Below are 22,466 nucleotides of genomic sequence, written 5' to 3'. Positions count from 1 at the left end.
ATAGCCCTCAGCAGTTCTGGTTTTCTGAGTTTGTCCGAGACATCCAGACCCAACTCTCTTGCAAGCTCCAGCAATATCGGTTTGCGCAACGACTTCAAATCCATGGCTGCTCTGAATGCTGCTTTCTCTACTGCCTACTATTGTCTTGCCGCAAACTAACCCGGCAGCAACGACAACCACAATTACCAGCTCTGTTTCTGACACTAACAAAAGCCTGGCAAAACTCAGAAGAAGAAAGTCCCGCACTCACCAAACCTCGCAGCCAAGAATTCAGCGCAGTCGTTCCGCTGCAGGCAACCAGTCATCACACAGGGCTCGTTGCACTGCTCCCGGATGGTCGTTGTGCTGCTCAGCATACAGTCAACCGCATATCTTCGCTGCTGGCCTCCGTTGTCGCGATCTCACCGCTACCAGCCAGTTGTTGGAATCGCACCGCTGGCACGAGTTGTTGGAATCTCAGCACTGACACCCGTTGTTGTAATCTCAGTGCTGACGCCCGATGTTGCAAATGGGTCGCAAGCCCCAAGGGTAGCGTTGGCCTGGCGGCTTGGGGCACAACTGGAAGCATCCGAAGGTCCCGGCAAAGCATGAGTCGACTGGTAACAGAACAACTTGTTTATTCTAGCATCGCAAAAGAGCGGGCGGTCAGGTCGACCGAAGTGGAGAGACGGGAGAGCACGTAACTCAACGGAAGAAATCGGAGCCTCTCTCTCGGCGTCCGGGGGCAGCTGCTCTTATACTCTCGGAGTTGAGGGCAAGAAGGAACGTCTCGGGATGAGACCACGTGCCTCTGGGCCCGGACAGGCTGAGAGACATGTTGAGACGAGTGTAGTGACGCATCGTCGAGCCGGCGCCGATCAGACCTCCTCGCTTCACACTTGGGGAGCTCCTCTCCCCGGCTGCCGCGCTTTGACAAGCGGGGGCACACACGCACACACGAAGACACGTGGCACTGAAACACGCCTGGACGCGCTTGGCGGGGAGGCTTTGCGGCAGCTCCGAACGGGCCAAAATGTCCGCCGCTTTGAACGAAGCCCCGGCGTCCGTTGCATCCGCGCCGGCTATACCGCGCGCCGTAGGCGAAACGTAACACCTGCTAGCTTTGCGATCCCGTGTGATTCCTACAGAATTATGACGTCCGGTGTATCCTTGCCATTTAAATACTGCTGCAAAACTGACTTTCTGTTTTCTTAACTTCTACAATTCCATTTACATATCCTGAACCCTTTTTTAGCGCGCCTCATTTCGGTTGCGACCATGGGAGGGAGGCGGAAAGTTGGAGAGAAGCTGATCTTATATAATTATGTGGTTTTGAAGTGGGTAAGGATTGTGGTGCTTTTGATGCAACGGAGGGGAGTCCATTACCTGGTGACTGGTTTGCCTCTAGGATGTCTAATCTACTTATAATTGCTGCTATTGCCTTAGTCATTTGGTTCATCATTTCGTCCCATGTTTCATTTGACTTGTATATATCTACTAGGGTCTTTTGAATATCCGCTAATGCTTTATATACCAATGTGTTATCTTGTTTATCACTTCTGGCTAGAGCCTTGCGTTTGAGTGGAGGGGGGCCATCCGCTTCGTCCATCTTATTGTCTGCGATTTCAGAAGGCTCTTTCGTGCTCGCGTGTGGAGCGGGAGTTACCTGATTTATTTGGATTTGTCTTTCCTTGAGAATTTTTATTTCATTGCTCATACGTGCTAGCACAATCCTCAACTGCGCGTTCTCGTGTTTTAGCTGCTTTATCTCGTTATTAATGGCAGTGTCCCCGCCAGTCCCCAGGCGCACGCCATCGACCACGTCTGCCCAGCTCACCGTGATTGTCTGGTTTGCTGAAGAGGATGGCCTAGTTCTGGACCTGGATCTGGATGCGGGTCGTGTCCCCGGTGTCCTGGAGCCGGACCGGGATAAGGATCTGGTGGTGGATGGAGACCTTGTTCTCGATCTGGAGCGTCGTTCCCTGGCGCTTGGGAAGCCAGGCGTTCCACGAGACTCTGCCCTGTCTTCTTTTGGGGTAGCGTCTTCATGTTCTCCTTGTCGTTCGCGTTACAGTCTGTGCCATTGTCACTGTTTAACGATGAAGGGCTTCTTGAATTTGGCTTTGCACGTCTTGTCTGCGGTCGGATGGTCCTCGCCGCATAACTGACATTTAGGTAGGCACCTATGGTCTTTATCTGGCTTTGGTGTTCCACATCCCGCACGAATCTTGTTGTCGGGGTTAAGACATACATCTCATCTGTGTCCAAGTCTGTTGCATTGGTGACAGAAATCTACTGGTTTTCTGCACAGGGAGCATCGGAGTAGCGCTGCCCTGTATCGGACGTACGTGGGCACTTTGTGTCCTTCAAAGAGCACAATCACTGTGGTAGTATTACTGAGTCTCTGCTGCTATCGCCCGTTAGGTTTTTGCTCGTAACCACCGCTGCTGTGATGTCTCTTTGGTCGAGTGGGATTCCTCTGATGACTTCATTGGCCGTCATGTCAGGCGCTGTCTCGTAAAATGTGTCTTGAATCATAATACGTGCTACTTCCTGATATTTGTTTGCAAGCTCTTGATCCGATGTACTGACAATCAGGATATTTTGATAATTGTTGGGGCAGACGATATCCTCATCCCTTTCATCTCGAGGGATGCCTGCCGCATCTTGTACTGCCGCTGTGAGGTGAACTATACCGTGCTCGGATATTTTGAGTCCTCCACGCGGTCTGATCACAATCTTGCAACCGCTCTTGGCAAATGTGGCATTCTGCTTGCCGTGCGTATTTGCTCTAGCCTGCCTTTCCTCGGGTTATAGTTGCGCTTGTCGAGCCGCGTCGGCAACAAGGCGCGCTCGTGATGTTGGGAGGTTTGCCGCTCCGATCTGTGCCTGACCTCCTTCCATCCCTTGCTTATATCCATTTCTTCCTGGGATACGCTGCGCCCCTCTACGGTGACTTCCATTACTGTGAAAATGACCGGCAATTGTTGAGGAAGCCGGCTCCGGCGCGCGGCCTCGCAGCTCTCCCGCCACGAGGGCCGGCCAAAAAATTGTCGTAGAGGCTTGAAAAATGGGAATCTCACCTCGTTTTCAGTATCCATTTGTTCCTGGGAACGAGCCGAGTCCATTGGTGTGCAATAGCGGGTGGCTCTTAGGTGATTTGCCCTACAAAAACATTCGTGGAATACGGAGCCGACATGATGTGCACCCGCTCCCTCCGGCTTCTTCTTCTTCAGTGAAAAACATGCATCCATCTTTCCGAGCTGCCCGATTTTTCTAACGTTTGCGCGGCCCCTGGGGAGTCCGAAAAATTGGACGTTGGCTGTACAACTGACCATTGGGATGCTTCGAATGGTCCGTTGGGCAAACGCGCGGTGGAAGGAGGACAAGAACAGAAAGGACCTACACATTGAGCAATGAGCGGGAGAGGAAGCGTGCCGACGCCGCCGTTTTGAAGGAGCTTGAGCTGAAAAAACGGTGTTGGCTGATGCCGAGATGCAGTGCCTCACCCACACCAAAATAAACTCTTTAAAGCAGTGAAACGCAACACTGAAGCGTTGTGCGTGGGCTGAGAGTGTGTCAGGGCAGTTGAGGTTGACTTACCAGCTGTTGAGATACAATCTCACTTGTGACAAAGTTCGGTCCTCATGCCGATGAGCTTGCAATCACTTGATAGAAATAGTTACGCTGGAAGCATAGCGCGCAAAGGACGATCCACAAAGGTTAGACAGGACAAGTGCTAACTTTCAACACAGCGTTTATTGCGGAACAGGAGCATATATACGCAACTGATTCTGCTAAGGGAAAGAAGGACATAAAAGCTTGACGAAAAACGCCACATGCCGTCATGCCATGAATTCAAGCTTTGTAAATGATAATGCCACAGACGGCCTGCTGACGCATAGATACGTAATCTACAGAGCTTATCAGGACGGTGCTAAATTTATTCCACCGCCGTGACATAACTAATCATGCCAATGAGATCAAACTTAGCCAAAATGTGCGGAAATGTGCAGCACATCGCTATGCTAAGATAAATGCGCGCGGTTCAAATAGAGCCTTTGTAAAATAAAAGACATTTGTAACAAGTGCTTCAAAGCGCTATTTGGCCATATTACGTTATGTTTCCAACTGTCCCGAGGGAACTCGATGTTATACCAAGTTTATAATGGCTGAAATTAAGGGAAGCGGTGTGGGTTATGTGTACGCATAGTTCAAGGTACTTGGTTTCGTCAGAACCTCTGGAACAAATGACAAATGAAGGAGCCCCGGAGCACTTACGCGTGTTTCACGAGCCCTGCCAAATATAGCCCGCTCCCGGCTGACTACACAAATGCCACTGAGATCAAACTCGACGAGGGAAACTCCATGGAATATTTGCGTGCAAAGATAAATATGTGTGGATAAAATACAGTCTTCGTAAAAAAAGTGTTTTGACAAGCGCTTGAAACCATTAAATGACCATTTTCCCTTGTTTTTCAATGACCCGAGGAAACTACGTCACACGAAGTTTATATTTCATCAAAGTAAGGGGCATTTCAAGGGTTATACATAGACAAAGTTGAAAGTGTTTGGGTTAATTGCGTCCCTTGGAATAGCGTATGGAAGCGTTCAGAAGCGTTACATGCGAGATTTATGGGCGGCGCCAAATTGTGCACGAAGCCCTACAAATGCTGCCGAGACCAAACTCACCGAAACGGAGGAACCGCTATGGCAAATCGGTATGCGAAGAAAAATGTGTGTGGATCAAATAAAGCATCTGCAAAAAAAATTGCAGGACGTTTAAGCTTTGCCTTCAAGTGTGGAACGCGATAGCATTATCGCACCCCGTTCGCACCGACCACTCAAACGATCTACGCGAGCCAAACGTCGCGATCGGCAAGGACAGCCGCGACGCGCGATGAAGGCGGACGCGATCATGCGTATATATCATGGGGCGAGTGGCGGGCCACGTGTCGGGGCAGCGCCGTACATTGCGAGGAGGGGGTCTTCTGTGTTTGCCGCAAGATGGCTCTGCGTGTGCGCAGAAGAAATGTAACGGAAACGTACTTCGCTACTCGTGTAACTGCGACTTCTCTAATTTACATACTCATAATTACCTATATACACCGCAGTATAACTTTCTACGGTACGTTTCTAAGGCAACACCGCATTCACCAGAGGCGCTTTTGTCCCGCTTAGAAGCATCGAACTCGTGGCTGAGTGGTAGCGTCTCCGTCTCACACTCCGGAGACCCTGGCTCGATTCCCACCCAGCCCATCTTGCAAGTTCTTCTTTATTTATGGATTACCTTCCGGGATTTTTCGCTCACAGCCGACGCCGACTTTTCTGCGACACGCGCTCCTTAACGCTGTCGCGTTAAAAAACGACTCAAGGAAGTGTTGAAAGGTGTCATCTACGGCCGATATCGGGCTTTTCCACATCTCCTGCGAGAAGTCTACGTTAGACCACGTTTAAATTTGGTGGCAATCAAGATAGGCTTGTCTCTTGTCACGTTGCTCACCCCACCTCCTGTTCTCGCCCATTTTGAAGCCTCCGCTCCGACAGAAATCCGCACTGACGCCATCGGCGCAGTTTAAGCTCAACGCCAATGTGGGTACGACCGCGTCATCACCTACGCCAGCCGCCTCCTATCTTGCGCAGAGCTAGATTACTGAGTGCGAGTGTCTCGCCCTCATTTGAGCGGTGGGCAAGTTCCGACCCTACATATATGGTCGACAATTTACAGTTACAACCGACCACCACGCCCTTTGTTGGCTTTCCTCCCTCCCTCGGTCGCTGGGCCCTACGGCTGCAGGAATACACTTACACTGTGGTCTACAACTCGGGTCGTCTACATCAGGACGCTGACTGCCTGTCTCGTCATCCCGTCGATGTACCGGACGGTTTAGTGGATGTTGCACCGATCTGCGTTCTTTCGCTCTCTGCCATTGGCGCTGAAAAACGACGCGATGAGTCGTTATACCCCATTATCGAACGCCTGCTCTCTGACCCATCCCTTCACATGTTCGTACTACAAAATGGCATCCTGTATCGCCGCAACATGTACCCCGACGGGCCCGAGCTCCTAACCGTCATTCCGTCTCATCTGCGACAGATTGTACTGCAGCAACTGCACGACGTTCCTACCACTGGGCACCTTGGCGTCACGCGAACTTATAACCGAATTCGGCGACGGTTTTTCTGGCCCCGTCTCAATCGCTATGTTGCCGCGTGTGAGTCGTGTCAACGCCGGAAAAGAGCAGCTGTGCCTCCTGCCCGACTGCTGCAGCCTTTGGATATACCGGCCGACCATTTCTTTAGCGTTGGCCTTGATCTTCTCGGACCATTCCCTATATCAAATGACGGAAATTGGTGGATTGCCGTCGCTACGGACTACACAACTCGCTATGCCATTACTAGAGCCCTACCGACCAGCTGCGCCACAGACGTCGCCGATTTCTTGCTTCACGACGTTATCTTGCACCACGGTGCACCTCGTCAACTTCTCACCGATCGCGGCAGATACTTTCTTGCCAAAGTCATAGACGACCTACTTCGATCATGTGCTGCTAAACACAAACTTACTACCGCTTACCATCCTCAAGCTAACGGTCTTACCGAACGCCTGAATCGCACATTAACTGACATGCTAGCAATGTATGTTTCCTCCGATCATCGCGACTGGGACATTGCTCTACCATTTGTCACGTTCGCCTACAATTCCTCGCGCCACGACACAGCTGGATATTCACCCTTCTATCTCCTCTTCAGCCGTGAGCCGACTTTGCCTTTCGAGACTCTCCTTTCGACCACACTCGACTCGCCGACTGAGTACACTCGGGATGTCATAGCCACAGCGACCCAAGCACGCCAGATTGCTCGCATTCGTCTTTCTGCTTCACAGACACGCCAGAAGTGCCGTTACGACCAGCGCCATCACGACGTGCACTACGAACCAGGTGCTCTTGTGCTAGTTCGGTATCCAACTCGGCGTGTTGGTCTTTCGGAGAAATTCCTCTCGCGATACTATGGCCCTTACCGCATCCTTCGCCAGGTGACCCTTGTCACATATGACGTGTCTCCGCTTGATGCCACGGTGCCTTCACCTCTCTCTGACATCATCCACGTCAGCCGCCTCCAACCCGACCTTTCTCAGACCGATGAGCCACACCAATAAGGTGCTTTTTCCGACGGGGGTGATGTGACAGTCGGTAATGTGGGAAGAAGAGGACGATGATGGTGGCCTTGGAGACGACGAATAGCTTAGTTTTATCGCTGCTCTTCGCTTGTTGGTTCAGCTATTAAAAGCCATCTGTAATAGACGCATGCTTCGTCCTTCCCGTAACATCATCATACGTCTTATGTCTAGCGCAGTTTTAACGTTTCTTGATTAATTAGGGGCGGTGGAAATAATTATTGAACTTTGTCTTGTCGGTACTTTCATGCGTTATATACTAGATTTGTAGTAGGTTTCTTACATTCTTACTGCCACTGCTCGAACGACACACGTTCGCTGGAAATTAGGTTGTGATTCTGGAGAGTCGCAGAAGTTTGCTATCTGTCGCTTTGGAACCTATCTTCGTTATCAGGAAAAAATGAAGCAAGGTCATCGAGAAACAAACCTACAATATCTTGCTTTACTCTTCAGTATCAGCAACATTCCTAAAGACAGCATCGTGCACATCCACAGAGCTTAGTACTGGGCTCCCGGTTCCTCCGGATAGAGGAAGTAGACGGTGACGGGTCCGCGGGATGTCTGTACCACCTCCCGGTGCCGGATCACCAGCAGGGAGCCCAGGCCGTAAGCCAGCGTAGGTATGCCTGCAGGAGACTCGAGAGTCACACACCGTTGCAGTGCAAAACCGCGTTGCTTTGCGGACACTAAAAACGCGAATGCGTATTTAAACTATCATTTATTTATTTTTATTTATTTATTTACAGTACCCCTAAAGGCCCTCGAAGGAGGGTATTAAATAGATGGGGGGGGGGGGGCAAGAAAAAGCACAAGTGTACATTCAGGTACAGCATACATATAAGAAAAACATTTACAAGATATTTTTACCGCTCAACAAGGCAGTGTAGTTATATTGAACCAAAAAACAAAAAAAAGAGATCGTACATAAAAACATCAGGAAGAAGCAACAACTCACAAAGCATAAAGTATACTTTATAAAGTATACTCTACTGCAATATAAATGACGTCATTCTTAACCAGAACGGAAGCTTGGAAATAAGGAAAGGTCCAAAGGAAGAAGCACTGGTGGCGACACCATTTGGAAATTCCCGCAGCAGCTCCCTGTAAGGTCACAGATTTTGAAAGTCGGTTCTCGGAAACCATTAGCTGCTTATAAACAAACATGGATTATTATCGCATTTTGGAGCAATCGATGACTCAAGATAGCAAGTATTGCTTTTCTTACGGCACGAAAACGGCCTAAACACGCAAGACTAGTTTTACGTCACGCTGACGTATTCCCACTGCAGTTTAGACGAAAAAGTTATGAAGAAAATATCTGGGGCCAAATATTAGGGATCACTTAACTGCTCGCAATTCGCTAGCATAGCACGAGACGAGTTGTTTCGAGTTTGGTAAAATATTTTCGCAATTACGATTTTTAATGTCCCCATTAAAAAGATTTTAATGGGGACATTAAAATATTTTAGACGTTTCCAACCTATATAGTCGCGCTCTGGCAGTCAGCTCTCTTTTATGTGGTTTCATGAGCCACAACCACAATGAGGCACACCGTAGTAGGGGACTCCAGAATAATCTTGACCGCCTGGGCCACGGTGCACACCAATGCACGGTACATGGACGTTGTTGCATTTCGCCCCCATCGAAATGTGGCCGCCTCGGCGGGGATTTGATCTGGCGCCCTCCAGCTTATAGCAGTGTAACGACAAAGCCACTGCGCCACCACGGCGGGCTATTGCCGGCGGATGTATGAACGAAATAAACTTGCCATGGCGTCGGATGAAAATAATTTGTCGCACTTCACACCTAAAGCTAGCTTCTCGCCGGCGGATGTCCCGAGCATGGAGCTCTAAAATTTGTTCCGATGACATTGCGCAGTGAAACTGCAGCGCCAGTTGCCTGCCTTCTGCCACTGGCCGCACGCGGGCGCCGCGGCCCGTACGCGAGACGTCGTGGCGCCAGAACACCCTCCGGCGACGAGCCCCCCTCTACGCCCCCGACTGGGCCTGCGCCGCGTACTCACCGAAATTGAGCAGCTTGAGGAGGCGGAAAAACGCGTCCTCCACGGCGAGGTCTTGCGGCGCCCTCTGGGAGCAGTGGTACTTGATGAACGGGTAGCACCCGGTCCGCAGCACCTGCGACAGTTTGCCGTCGAACGATCGGCGACCGCCGTAATCGAGAGGAGGCGCCAGCACCAGTGCTCATCCTCAAAGTTTGTTTCGTCAACTACAGCAGACATTGTTTTCATTAAACTGTCAGAACTAAATATTCACCGTTCTCGCTAAGAAATGCGCTGCACTCTACATTTTTTACTTAGAACACATCGTTACGCAATTTCCCGCGAAACATGCGGCGCTTATTGCATTTATTCTAAGCATTGTTCTCGCTCTGTAGTTCTTTTTCGAGCCACAAAAGTCTGAGTGCTCATTTGCAGTAGACGCAACCAGAAATTTCTCGAAATTTAGTTTATAACCCGCCCATGTTTTTATTAAATTGCAAACCTTGTTGATTTCGCACTTTTTCTTTCCAGTGAGAAAACATAACAATCTAATTAAAAACATGCAGCCATTCACTGTCCCAAAAAACAACGCTTTCGTAATAATCTGTGGCGCACTGCTACGTGCCACCACGGCCCGGTCACGAAACACGACGCGCCCAGCACGCTGACCGCACGCGAGCAGTGCAGTCGGTGCCCGATTCGCTCGGCTAAAAATATATGTGGAGCTGCTCTGCCTTTGACACGGTCCGAGAAAGGACAGTATACGCTCCCTGGGCGGGAACCGACCTGGCAACCTGCAGGAGTGGCTCGACCCGCCATCGCACATCGGGCTCAAGGACTCAGTCCAGCTTTGGAGGGCTTTTTTTTTTTACTTTTTCAGGGACAAGGAAGGGCCTGGCCGCCTCTTTGCAGAGCCGACCTCGGGACCACTCCACCTCGAGGAAGAAGAGAGCACCGATCCCCCTCCCCCATAGAGCACCCCTTTTCTGCCGCAAGGCTTGGCCTATTAAACGCAGAAATAAAGACGTATTAAAATATATATATATATAAATTCTGCACACGAGGCGCCAGCGCCTGTCTGGGTTTTCTTCGCACACCAATCTAAAGATTAGGGATATGCGAACATACAAAGTTTTCAAACAACGAATCGAACTGTCCTACACCATTCAGTCTTTCAATCGAATAATCGCGCACTCTTCGCAAATGCCAATATCTTTTCGGATATTTCCATCCGCGTGGGCATAGTATAGGGAGCAAATTATTCAAAAAACACCGACGATGATTTTCAATGAAAAGGAATAACACGAACGAACGAACGAACGAACGAACGAACGAGAGAGAGAGAGAGCACGCGGACAAACGAGCCAACGAACGTTTTTCTTGCCCAGTCCGACCATCGACCGACCACTGCTTAGCCGCGAAAACAGCCGAAAGAGCCGAAGAAGAGAGACAGAGAGAGAGAGCAACTTTATTGAATTGGGGAAGGGAGAGAGGGGATTAGGAGCTTGATGGGTGGCGCCCCAAGTCCAGGGCTCCACTGGCTTCTGCCGCTAGCCGAACGTGACGAAGAAGAGCCTTCTGCACCTTCGGGTCTGAGCTGGCGAGTTGTGCCTCCCATTGCTCCAGTTTGTTGGTTAAATTATACCTAACTAAGTAGGCATTTAAATTCGACGGTCTATTTTGGCATCCCCATGAGATGTGGTACAAAGACGGTGGTGAGTCGCTACACCACGGACAGGCACTCCCCTACATCGTCGGGAAAATTTTGCTCAATCCTAATAAATTTGGGTAGACCCCTGTTTGAATCCTGCGGAGATCTATTGCGTCTTCCCCTTGCAAAGATGTGTGGGGGGCGCCGTATCCTTGCCGCATGCCGCGCTGATGAGCAAGAATATCGCGTGGTGCAATACGTGCGTTATCCTCCTCCTCGCGACGGCTTTCCTGTGAAGCGGCGGGTTGTGAATGGGAGGGCGATGGTTGCTCCGCTCGGTTTATGGTTGTATCTCACCTTTTATTATGAATTTTTTTTGTGCCTTATGTGTTTCTTCCCGAAGAAATGTAATTGCATATGATGTACTGACATAAGCATTTTTTTATTTTATTTGTTTAGTGTATTGGTATTAGGAAATGGTAAAAAAGACATTTGATTACTTTATATTTACGATATTGTTACGGATAAGATGGATTTATTTACAAGATGATCGAGGGGGCGTAGAGACGAGAACGCAGGCAGTCGGGCCTTTTCTACACGCGCGCAGTTCCTCCATCTCCTCTTCTTCGGCTCCGCCGCGCAGCGTAACATCTTCCTCCGGCGCCGACGAAGCTTGTCGAGCGAGTTAGGGATCCGCATAATTGGTAGTTCTTGATTCGGGAACCCTATGATGGCAACGCTTCAGGCGGACCACATGAACCACTTGTGTCTTCCGCGACCGGCGATTATTGGCGGTCAGTTTGGCGATGACGAAGTCGGCGTCACCTAATAGGCTGAGTATCACGAATGGACCGCTGTACGTTGGGATGAGCTTGCGATACAAGCTTTTCTTCCGTAGAAGAATCCACAGTAAAACATGATCGCCAGGAGCGAAAGTGACATGTCTATGCCTGGCGTCATAGCGTGCCTTGGTTCAAACTTGAGAAAAGAGCGTTCTTAAGCGAGCTACCCGACGTGCTTCTTCGGTACGACACGAGGTCTGCGAAATGGATGTGTCTTCGTTCAGTGTGAATGGCTAAATTGTGTCCAAGAATGCTTGGGGACTGCGAGCGTACGACAGATAGAAAGGCGCATACCCGGTTACTTCATGCTTGGCTGTATTGTTTGCGTACGTGACAAAGGGCAGCACGGCAACCCAATTCCTGTGATCAGCCGAGACGTATAGAGGCAACATGGTAAGCGTGTACGATGCGCGCGTTCGGTGAGACCATTTGTTTGTGGATGGTACGTCGTTGAATGGCGATAAGTAGAACCGCAAAGGCGCAGTAGTTCTTCAACAACGTCGGCGGTGAATTGCCGTCCACGGTCGCTTATAACAACACGTGGAGCGCCGTGACGCAGGTTGACAGAATGATGCACTAAGCACGACACATCGGCGGCGGTAGCAGAGGTAAGTGCCGCAGTCTCAGTATAGCGCGTCAAGTAGTCGACGCAAACAATAATCCAGCGACGGCTGGTAGAGCTCTTGGGAAAGGAGCCGAGCAAATCGATACCAACTTTTTCAAACAGTAAGGTAGGTGGTTTCACTGGTTGCAAAAAGCCCGCAACAGGCGTCCGCGGCTTCTTATGACATTGAGAACCTGGTAAACTTGCAATGTACTGTCTTGTGCTCTTCCATAGCTTCGGCCAATAAAAGCGCTGGCGTAATCGATGAAGCGTGCCAGCAAAGCCAAGGTGACCCGATGTGATGTCATCATGCATGGCGCGAAGACTATAGCAGTACGCAGGCGTTCGGGAACGACTAGGAGCAAGGAAGCGCCTTCGGCAGAGCAATTCTTTTTGTAAAGCAGGCTGTTACATGGCGTGAAGGGCGTTGTCTGACCTGATGTTCGGGTAGCCTCCAATAGGGGTATGAGTGTAGGATCGCGACGTTGCTCACATTTAAAGGTGCTGAGGTCAGGAAACTCGGTAATGCTGGCAAAATGGTCGTCGAAGTCGTTATCGTTAGCGGTGGAGTGTGGCGACGGGAGACGAGACAAGCAGTCGGCATGACACCGACCGCTCTTGTAGCAGACAGAAAAGGTATGTTCCTGAAGGCGTAACGCTCAACGTGCCAGCCGTCCGGAAGGATCCTGCAGTCCAACAAGCTAGCAAAGGGAATTATGATCCGGCACTATCTTGAAATGACGACCGCACAAATATGGCCGAAACTTCTGGAATGCGAAGGCTGGAATGGAATGCGAATGGAATGCCAGGCATTCCAATTTGATGAAAGTGTAATTTCGCTCCGCTCTCGTCAGTGTCCGGCTTGCGTATGCAACGACTTGCTGGCGCCCATGATGAAATTGAATGAGGACGGCGCGAACGCTATAGCGTCAGTGTGCAGCTCAGGCATGGCCTCGGGATCGAAATAGCGCAAAACAGGCCCAGAAGTTAGTAAATACTTCAGCTGACGGAACGCGTCCTCGCACCCTGTGGTCCATACGTAGGGACTGTCTTTGTGAGGGAGGCACGTGAGTGGGTGAGCAAGTTGGGCGAAGTTCTTAATAAACCGGCGGAAGCACGAACACAGGCCACGGAAACTACGAAGGTCTTTCGCTGTCTTCGGTTGGCTTAGATCCCACACTGCAGTAATCTTTTCCGGGTCAGGTCAAATACCATCTGTGTCGACGCGAAAACCCAGCACGAGAGTCTGGCGCTCACCGAAGTGACACTTCTTTGAGTTTAAAACTAGTCCAGCGTTTTGTATGCTGTCCAGCACGACGCCAAGGCGCTGATTGTGCTCTTCAAGTGTTCTGCCAAAAATGAGCACATGCATAATCGAAGTAGCACATGCAGATCTCCCATTTCAATTCGCTCAGCACTGTGTCTATAAACCTTTCAAAAGTTGCTGGCGCGTTTCAAAGCCGCACTAAAGCCGCACGCAAAGCCGCACTACAAAAAAATCATGCGAATCCCGCGCACTGAGGGGAATCGATGTATGCGAAGCTTTCTGCGCTTTTGCGATGATTGACGATAATTGGTGGTGATGTTGACGGAGAATGTTCCATTTCTCCAGCGTTAATTTCAAGCTGCTGGACGTCCATCCTGTAAAAAGGGGGATATTGCGCTAAAAACGCGCGGACAACAGAAGTACAAGTGGATACTTCTGTTGTCCGTGTGTTTTTAGCACAAAACGCCCTTTTTTGTCATTAAGGGTAACTATGTGTGCACCACCACTGCTGTCTGCGTAGCACACAGAACCCACAGCGAGACGTACGTGTTCTCATGAGGCGTTGTTGTGTGCCATTGTTCACGGTGTCCGAGAAAGTTAGCAATGTTCTTGCCTCTCCCGGCACGTGGCATCATGTAGTCAGTGCTAAACTTTATGCGAATTATGTGGATTTACGCGTGAAAACCACAGTCGGATTATGAGGCCCGCCCTAGGCGGAACTCCAGATTAATTTTGACCACCTGGGAGTCTTTAACGCGAACCCAAATCTAAGTACACGAGCGCATTTGCACTGCTCGAGGCTGCGGTTTAGACCCCATCGAAGTACGGTCACCGTTTGTCGGGATGACAACTGCCACCTGTAGCAACGTCATAATTACTAAGCTGTCGTGGCTGGCAAAGAAGACTTGCAGGGCGGCCGCTTACGTAGTGTCTTTCTGACGCTGTGGCACTTTGATGCAGCTTTGCGTCCGTACGCCTTGCGTCAGTTGTCCGCTGGATAAATTTAGTTGGTGCTTATTTTTCAGAAATAGCAGAAGCGTACCGTACTGAATCGCACCACATATTGAATTTGCATTTATCAGTTTGTCCTGAAATGTTACCATGTCTAGTAGCACTTCCTTTAAGAGATCTCACGTGGCGTGCTTTCTGACGTCTCCTTCCCGCTCTCTCTCGCCGTCCTCCCCCCCTCACATGTATGCGAGCTGCCGCAAGCTTAAAGTGGGAATTCATTTCTTGACTGTGTCGCCTTTGTCCTTCCTCAGCCTCCTGTGTCTACCTCCTCGTTACCATCTACCTCCCCTCTGGACTGTTGCGCGTGAGTACAAAGGTAAGCGCGACACCTTCTGCACCGCTATTGCGGGGGGTCAGGCACAATTACCGCGGTCTAGAGTATATTGTGGCGATGCCCAGGGAGCTCGAGAGGTCATTGTGTCGACGCACTGGAAAGGACTAACAAAACCCAAAGGAGTTCATCACCCCGCCTTACCCCTCTGCCGCGCTCCTACTACAGGGTGCGGCAGGTATTTGAGAACGCACATTTCGTGGCCGCCATCCTCTACGCACATAAAAGCTGCAAATACTTTTTTGCTGCACGTAACCACGGCAGAACTTCAGCTAACTCAGCAAATGAAGAAGTATGCAGTTATCGTGTCCTTGAAGGTTGCCCGATCATTCGTGTTCAAAGTTTGGAAAGAACTGGAGGCTGCCAATGGTGATGTAGACACTGTTTCACAAAGGAAACGCAATTTCCAGCGTTCTGACACTCTTGGGACACCAGAATTCATTAGTCGCGTCTAAGGTATTATTGATGAAGACCCTGGCAAGTCGATAAGAGCCCTCGCCAAGGAGGTGGAGGTTGACAAGGCCACTGTCAGACGTGTGGTTCATGAGGACCTTGAGTACAAGTCCTATGCTATGCGGAGAGGACAGTTATTGTCCGAGAAAACCAAGGAGAATCGCCTGATCAGGGCTAAGCGTCTCCTGACCAAACTGAAATACGCAGAGGAGCCTGGAGTGTTGTGGTTTTTCTCCGATGAAAAAAACTTCGTCCAGGACCAGAAGCTGAACCGCAAAAATGATCGGTGGCTGTGCAAAGGCCCCGAGGATGTTGCACCTGTCATGCGCACAAAATTTCCAGCATCAGTGACTGGGTGTCGTGAGCAGTGAAGGAGACGCGATGCTTCCCCATTTTTTTCCTCCGAGGTGCCAGAAATAACGCTGTTGCTTACAGTGAGGTATTGAAGACGGCTGTGAAGCCCTGGATTGCTGCTGTAACACGTGAGAGGCCGTATGTTTTCCAGCAAGACTTTGCACCATCCCACACAGCACAAGCCCATACCACGCAAATATGGATGGCCGAAAACCTCCACGACCCCGCTATTCCAAGCGTGTGGCCTCCCAGCTCCACGGATCTCAACCCAATGGTCTACTACGTATGGCGCGTAGTTCAAAGGAAGTCCAACAGGCACCCACACAACACCCTCGAGGCTCTCAGGGGAGCTATTGTTCATGCAATGGCGAATGTTCCGAGCACACACTTCATCACAGCCTGCGGTCGGTTTCGGCAGCGTGTGGAGTCTGTTATTGCTGCTCTCGGCGGTTTGATTGAATGATATATCATTCATTGCATGAATGGCCGCCTGTACACAACGTGAAATAGTCATAAATTATCTGTATCCAGTATGTGTCCGTTTGCATGTCGGCATAACTTTCTCAAATACCTTCCGCACCCGGTATATACAGGGTGCCCCAGCTAACTTTACCAGAGCTTAAAAATATGCGAATGCAACGTAGCTGGACAGAACCAAGGTAATGTTGCTTGCCGTTGCTTGGAGATACTGAAATTATTTTTTTAATTCCACCTAATTAGATATTTAGTCTTAATTATTTAATAAACTTCTAAGCTGTTACAATTAGATGAAAGTGTCAATGACAAAATTGTACAGCGACATGAAAAACTATCGATAGAGCTTTCTGTTGCTCAACACGTGCTACATAAAAGCGTTTTTCCGAGCGTGAAAGAAGCCCGCGAATACATGCAAAGTGCCTCGAGGGGCCAGCCGCGTGGACAGTCACGCGTTGACCGACTAAACAGTGACTCGATGCGCGAGCCCCCGCGATCGGAGCGGAGGAGAGCGAGCGCATCGAGGCACCTTAACGACGCGAGCTACTCTGGCGCCGTCTTGTGCGGCATGACGCTTTTTTCCTCATGCTTTCCCATACCCTCCTCTCCCGCTTTCTGCCTCATGCTTCCGGTGCACCCTGCTACGCTTTCCTCCTCGCGCTATCTTCGCCCTCGCCATCTTTCGCCGTACCCACTGCGGCCCGCGTTCGCTCTCATCTTTCACTGTGCTCGTTCGCTCGTTTACGAGGTACGACGCCAACGCTTGCCGCAGGAACGGGCTGCGCTCTAAGAGCACCGCAGCGTCAAGACGACAACACGCAAGCGGCTGTCCAGGAAATTAACATTCCGGCCACGATGCGATGTGCTCATGTGAGGGAATGACTGTGCAAACTTTCTCGCAGGTTACGAACAATGGCGCACAAAAACGGCTCGAGTAAACACGTCTCGCTCTGTGTACTACGTAAACTATCACAAGTGGTGCACGCAAGGCACCATTTAACCTCATCATCAGGACTGTCGTAGGCCGTCAACATCACCGCTAAATGTCGTCAATGAACGCAAACAACACAGAAAGCTTGCCTTACATCGATTTCCAGCGTCCGTGAGATCTGCATTTATTTTTTTTTAATTATGGGGTTTTGCGTACCACAACCACGATTTGATTATGAGGCACGCCGTAACGGTGGACCCCTGATTAAATTTCACCAGCAAGGGATTTTTAACGTGCTCGCAAAGCACATCTGCGTAATTCTTGCTTGTCTGATCTAATTTCTCACACGTACCCGCCTTTCAACCAGTATCAAGATTTCGCAGACTTATTCTTTACCGGCACATCGTGTAACCTGGTACCGTAAACGTTTCCCAAAGATAACACAAAAGAAAATGTCTAGTGTAAGGAAGAAGACGAGCATACGTGCCAGCGCCATCGCCACTGGTTCACGAGAAGTAGATGCTCGGGCTCGGAGCCAGGAAAGCGCATCCCCTTGTGCCAAGCCTCTTTTTAACAGACGGCTAAAAAAAGAAAACCCCACACCAACTAAGCCTATGCTTAGTTATGCCCTATTACTTCACACAGCCCTCGATCCCGCCCCACGGTGCCAGACCCACACCGCATGTACCGTCCGTTGCACACAATTGGCATCAACCAAATTTCAGCTGAGACTCAGTGCAACGGTTGTCCTGACGCCATGCTATGCTGTGAATTAAGTCGCGTTTCGCTCAGCTCGAAACTGGGTCGGCTCTGTTGGCTCAGTGCCTAGGTCTGTTTGAGACGCCGACACCGTCGTCAGGTTGTTGCCGTCATGTCACCTCCTCATCCTCAACCTCGTCGTGAGGCGAAGAAAAATCAAAGCGTTGCTAATTCCGCTCACTGGGATTTGAAGTGCATGGGCGACAACGCACATTAGCATAATGGGTATAGCTAGTGCCTAATGTGAAAAAGTGTAACAAGATGTAATAATAAAAGTAAGATATGTCAGCAAGGCAATGCTGCCACCTTAGAGTATTTTGCTCTCAACCCCCTCTTTCCAAACCTCTCTTCTGCTTCATCTACTTTACGTAGATGATGTGGAACCTTATCATTGGATGAGCAAGACCCAACGAACATGATTTCCTGTATTGCTTAGTAGACCACGGCAGTTCTGCTACATGTTCTGCGGTGGGAAATACTCAAGAAAGTCATTTTAAGCGTTTAATGGTCAAGGCTTTAGACTACATCAGTTATTGGCCTATAAATTGCAGCAGTTCCGTAGTAATCAGGTCAGGTGCGAGGCACATGCGTAAAGAGGAATCTTCAAAGTTGTTTGTGGCCCTCTCTGACTTTCGGCGGGCAAGGCGTTAGCAACGGCATCGAAGTTGGTATATTTCTTCTTAAACTCAGTCTATAGTCCTGCCCCCACCCACATATATAATCTCATCAGACAAAGTTTTCATCATGCGCTTGTAGTTTGCTTTCAAAGTTTGCCAGAAATCAAAAAGATATTGGTGAGCATACTTGCCATTTTGGGAAAGGCTGAGGCGTAATGTGCACCTCGTATGTTCAAAAGCACTAAAACCTCGATGCAGCAGTTCCCTTGCAAGTTAACAGTGTCGTCTGGTCTTCTCCCTTTGGAAAGGGCAGCGCTCATCACGTCTGCAGAGGTCACAACTATAGTAAGAGCTGTCGTTTAAATCCATGTAAGCGTCTGGCCGAGGGTAACGGCGGGAAGCCTTCCTGTTTTGCGGCTGAACAGCGGCACTAATATGTGGCGGCCGAAAGTGAGCGCGATACACCGTTGGCAAAGGAAATAGACATTGTATGTTTCTTGACAAGCAATTGTCTAAATTTAAGTGAGACTCGATCGGGGTAGTACATACATACGTGGTAGTTTGCTCCGTCCAGGGGCCAGTTGAAGTGCGACCAGCCAAAGTGATCGTTGCGCACGGCTGCGTAACGCACCAGAAACGACGTCCACGGGGGAAGACCTCGCTGGCGCAGATGACAGCTGAGCACCTCCGACGCCAGGGGGCGACCCTCCAGGCGGCGACCCAGAGCCAGGCTCATCCGCGTCACGGGACCCCACCGCTGTCGCCCCATGAACCTTGGCGACTGCAGCGAAAGCGTAGCCTGCAGCCAGAACACCACTCCGAAACTTAGAGCATTCAGAGACCATACCTCCGTGAAAATAAAAAAAAAAAGTCATTGCCAATATTTTTGACTGCGATGCCTTTCTCGGGCTTTCTGTTTTCGTCGATAAAAGAAGGAAGGAAATTCAAACCAGTCCCGGGAGCTTAGTGGCAATGTCGCTGCAAAGCACGAGGTCGCGGGCTGAATTCCCGACCACGGCGGTCACATTTCGACGTGAGCGAAATGCGAAAACGCTCGTGTGTGCAGCACGTTAAAGTGGTCAAATTTAATCCCCCATGCCTCATATACCACATCTCTGACACGTAAAATCCCAGAACTTATTTAAGAAAATTGAAGCTGCGAGACTATGAAATGTGTACTTGACGCCACGACTGTCTCTGCCCCTCCTGCTGTCACTGTCAACGCAGCCGACTCGGACAAGCCACTATATATTTATTGCACTCTCCAAAATTTTGTTCGTGGAAATTTGCAGCACTTAATGCGCATCCTCAGCAAGGTACCTCGGGAAGCATTTAGACAGCGACCTATCCTCTGTCACCTGATTTAAGTAAAAAAAAAAATCATGAGCCATTCCGCTCTGTGAATGTGGTTGACCAGAGAAGCTGCTTAGCATACGACACGGAAGGAAAGAAACTATTTTTTAGCAGGGCTTCAGCAGGGTACAAAAAGAAAAGTAGGCGAGCGTGGTTGGGCCCTTAGTCCAGGGCTCCACTGGCGCAAGCAGCTCGCTGGGCTTGGTACAGGAGAGCCACTTGGCTCTCCTTTCCCTCGTCCGCTAGCCATGCCTTCCACTGCCTATTTAACATGAGTGGACGTGAATTTATGTATGGGCTAGTAATCTGTGAAGGCCTTTCCGGGCACTCCCATGTGATATGTTGTAGTGTGGGTTTGTTAGAAGACCATGGACAGAGGTGCAGAAATCTAGTTGGGTTTATTTTACTGAGTTGATGCAGGCTGAGGAAGCTGTTTGTTTGAATGCGTCGCCAGTTCCTAGTCTGCTATTTGTTAAGGGCCTTGTTTGGATGACCGTAGACTCTGCGTTCCTCCCGCTGTTGTAGAAGAACGTCACGAGTGCTTGAAAGAAATCCCGCGCTCGGCTCGACCGCAACTCGGTTGTTGAATGCGGCCTGCCGCAACGTTATCCTCCAAGCCCTCGCGAGCCCGACACCAAATAATGTCGTGGTGTTCTGTCAAGGTTCGTACCAGAATTCTGCGAATTCTACCACAATTCTGCCAGAATTCGGCTGCAGTGGCCTTGGCCATTGCAGCCGCTTCGGCCGCACACGTGGACCGAGTTACGACTGTAGCCATTATGACACGTTGTTTTTGGGTGACCGCTACTGTGTCAGTCGCTCTACTGACTCTGCTAGCATCTGTTTAGTACGCGGCCGAACCTTTCGCAAAACGATTCCGCAGGGTTAGAGCTCGTGCTCGTCTTCTACCGGCATGGTATGTCGGGTGCATATTCTTCGGCATCGGTGCCACCGTGATACGAGATCTCGTGTCCCTGTCAAGTAACACTGTATCCTCGTCGCAGTATAGCGGTCGTGGCGTGAAACCCAGCTCTTCTAGAACTGCACGTCCCTGGCTCGTTGAGCAGAGTCGCTCTCTTTGAGCTATGAGGACCGCACTCGCGTATTCCTCAAAGGTATTGTAGATGCCTAGTTTCTGAACTTTATCGTTGTTAGCACTTTCGGAGATGCTAAGCGCTGCCTTGAAGGCTTTCCTTATGATTGTATTAGCTTTTTTAATCTCATGGTTTGCAAAGGCCTGGTACGGGAGTGCGTACGTCACCCTGCTAATTATGAAGGCGTGGACCAGCCTAACAGTTTCTACTTCAGTTAGCTCATCTTTACTGCTAGCTATACTTCGTATCATACGGTTACGTTCCCTGTTGTTGCTCTCACCTTTTGGGGGGTGTGGTGCCTCTGTTTTGTTTACCCTCATTCCCAGGATGTGCAGTGTTTTCGCCTCCCTGACGGGACGTCCATCCAGATGTGTCGTTATTGGTACAATATCGTTATTTCTCGCATGTTTAGCCCTGATTCTGATCAGCTCGGTATTCTCAGGATAACATTTCATCCCTGCTCCGTCCTGAAAGCCAGTACCTTGTCTACTGCTCTTCGGAGTGTGTCCTGTTTTTCCGCGTACGACCCTATTCGCGTCCGAAGGGTTATGTGGTCCTAAATAGCGACGCCTAAATCTGGGTCCTGCTGTAGTTCAGTGGCGAGCTTACGTATGCCCGCATTGAAGAGGATAGGAGAGAGTATAGCTCCTTGCGGGGGTGCCTCTGTTCAGGAGGTCGAAAGTGTCGGACCTAGTCGATCCCAAACCTATTGTCGCGGTGCAGTGCGTCAGGAAGGACCTAACGTACGCGTATACAGGGTGCTTCGGTCAACATTTTCAAAAATTATTTAAGGTTACCTGTAGCAGATAGCACAATTGTGGTTCATAAGGTGGTTTACTCGAAGTGCCGGATACTACTTGCACAATAAATTGAAATACATAATCGACAAATTAACAAAAGTTACTAGTGAATTTTTTAACTAATTACCTCATGGCCCATATTGCAATTTACAATTTCTAGCCGGGGAGTTCGCAAGGCGCATCCACTTGGAACGAACTATCAGGGTGACACCAGTCTGGAGATATTATTTCACGAACTTTGCGAAGAAACGCATTGGCGTTCTAGTTATTTTTGTGCTTGAATGCAGAAAACGACGTTTTGTTAAAGAAGTAACTGGAACGCATATGCATTTATTCTCAAAATTCTGGAATTAATATCTCTAAATCGGTGTCATCCTGAGAATTCGTTCCAAGTGGATCCACATTGTGGACTGCACGGCTAGAATTTGTAGATTTCAATATGGGCCATGAGTTATTTAGCTAAAAACATAATTGGTAAATTTTTGTTAGACGATTATGCATTTCAATTTTTTTGTGCAAGTAATGTCCGCCTCTTCTAATAGATCAGATTATGAACTATAATTGTGCTATCTGCCACAGGCAACCGTTAAAAAATTTTGGAAGTGTTCACTGAGACACCCGTTATGCGGCGGCCACAGTTTATGGATTCCAGACCTTCCATGATCGAGTCATGGGAGATTGTATCAAAATCTTTCTTGATATCGAGTGCCAGTATAAGATTATCACTCGAGCCTCTGATCGGGTGACCATCCTGAGCTGATACGTGTGGC

At 49.6% G+C, this 22,466-nt stretch overlaps 1 protein-coding gene across 6 annotated transcripts in view; it reads right to left on the bottom strand.

Moving 5' to 3' along the window:
* Positions 1-7,570: 7,570 nt before the first annotated feature.
* Positions 7,571-22,466, bottom strand: part of LOC126539949 (uncharacterized protein C15orf61) — a 69,334-nt gene continuing 54,438 nt past the window's right edge. For 3 of the 6 annotated variants that reach the window (XM_055075731.1, XM_055075736.1, XM_055075735.2), the window contains 3 exons: positions 19,003-19,248; positions 9,180-9,291; positions 7,571-7,782 (listed from right to left, as the gene is read on the bottom strand). In XM_055075731.1, the coding sequence (XP_054931706.1) occupies positions 7,655-7,782; positions 9,180-9,291; positions 19,003-19,218 (456 nt within the window). In that variant the 5' untranslated portion in view covers positions 19,219-19,248 and the 3' untranslated portion in view covers positions 7,571-7,654. The remainder of the gene's footprint in view (positions 7,783-9,179; positions 9,292-19,002; positions 19,249-22,466) is intronic. The other 3 variants (XM_055075730.1, XM_055075732.1, XM_055075733.1) reach the window with 1 other exon arrangement.

Source organism: Dermacentor andersoni, chromosome 2 (genome assembly GCF_023375885.2).
Source record: "Dermacentor andersoni chromosome 2, qqDerAnde1_hic_scaffold, whole genome shotgun sequence".
NCBI lineage: Eukaryota > Metazoa > Arthropoda > Arachnida > Ixodida > Ixodidae > Dermacentor > Dermacentor andersoni.
The sequence above is the reverse complement of the archived record's forward strand: the minus strand, read 5'-3'. Positions and strand labels throughout refer to the sequence as shown.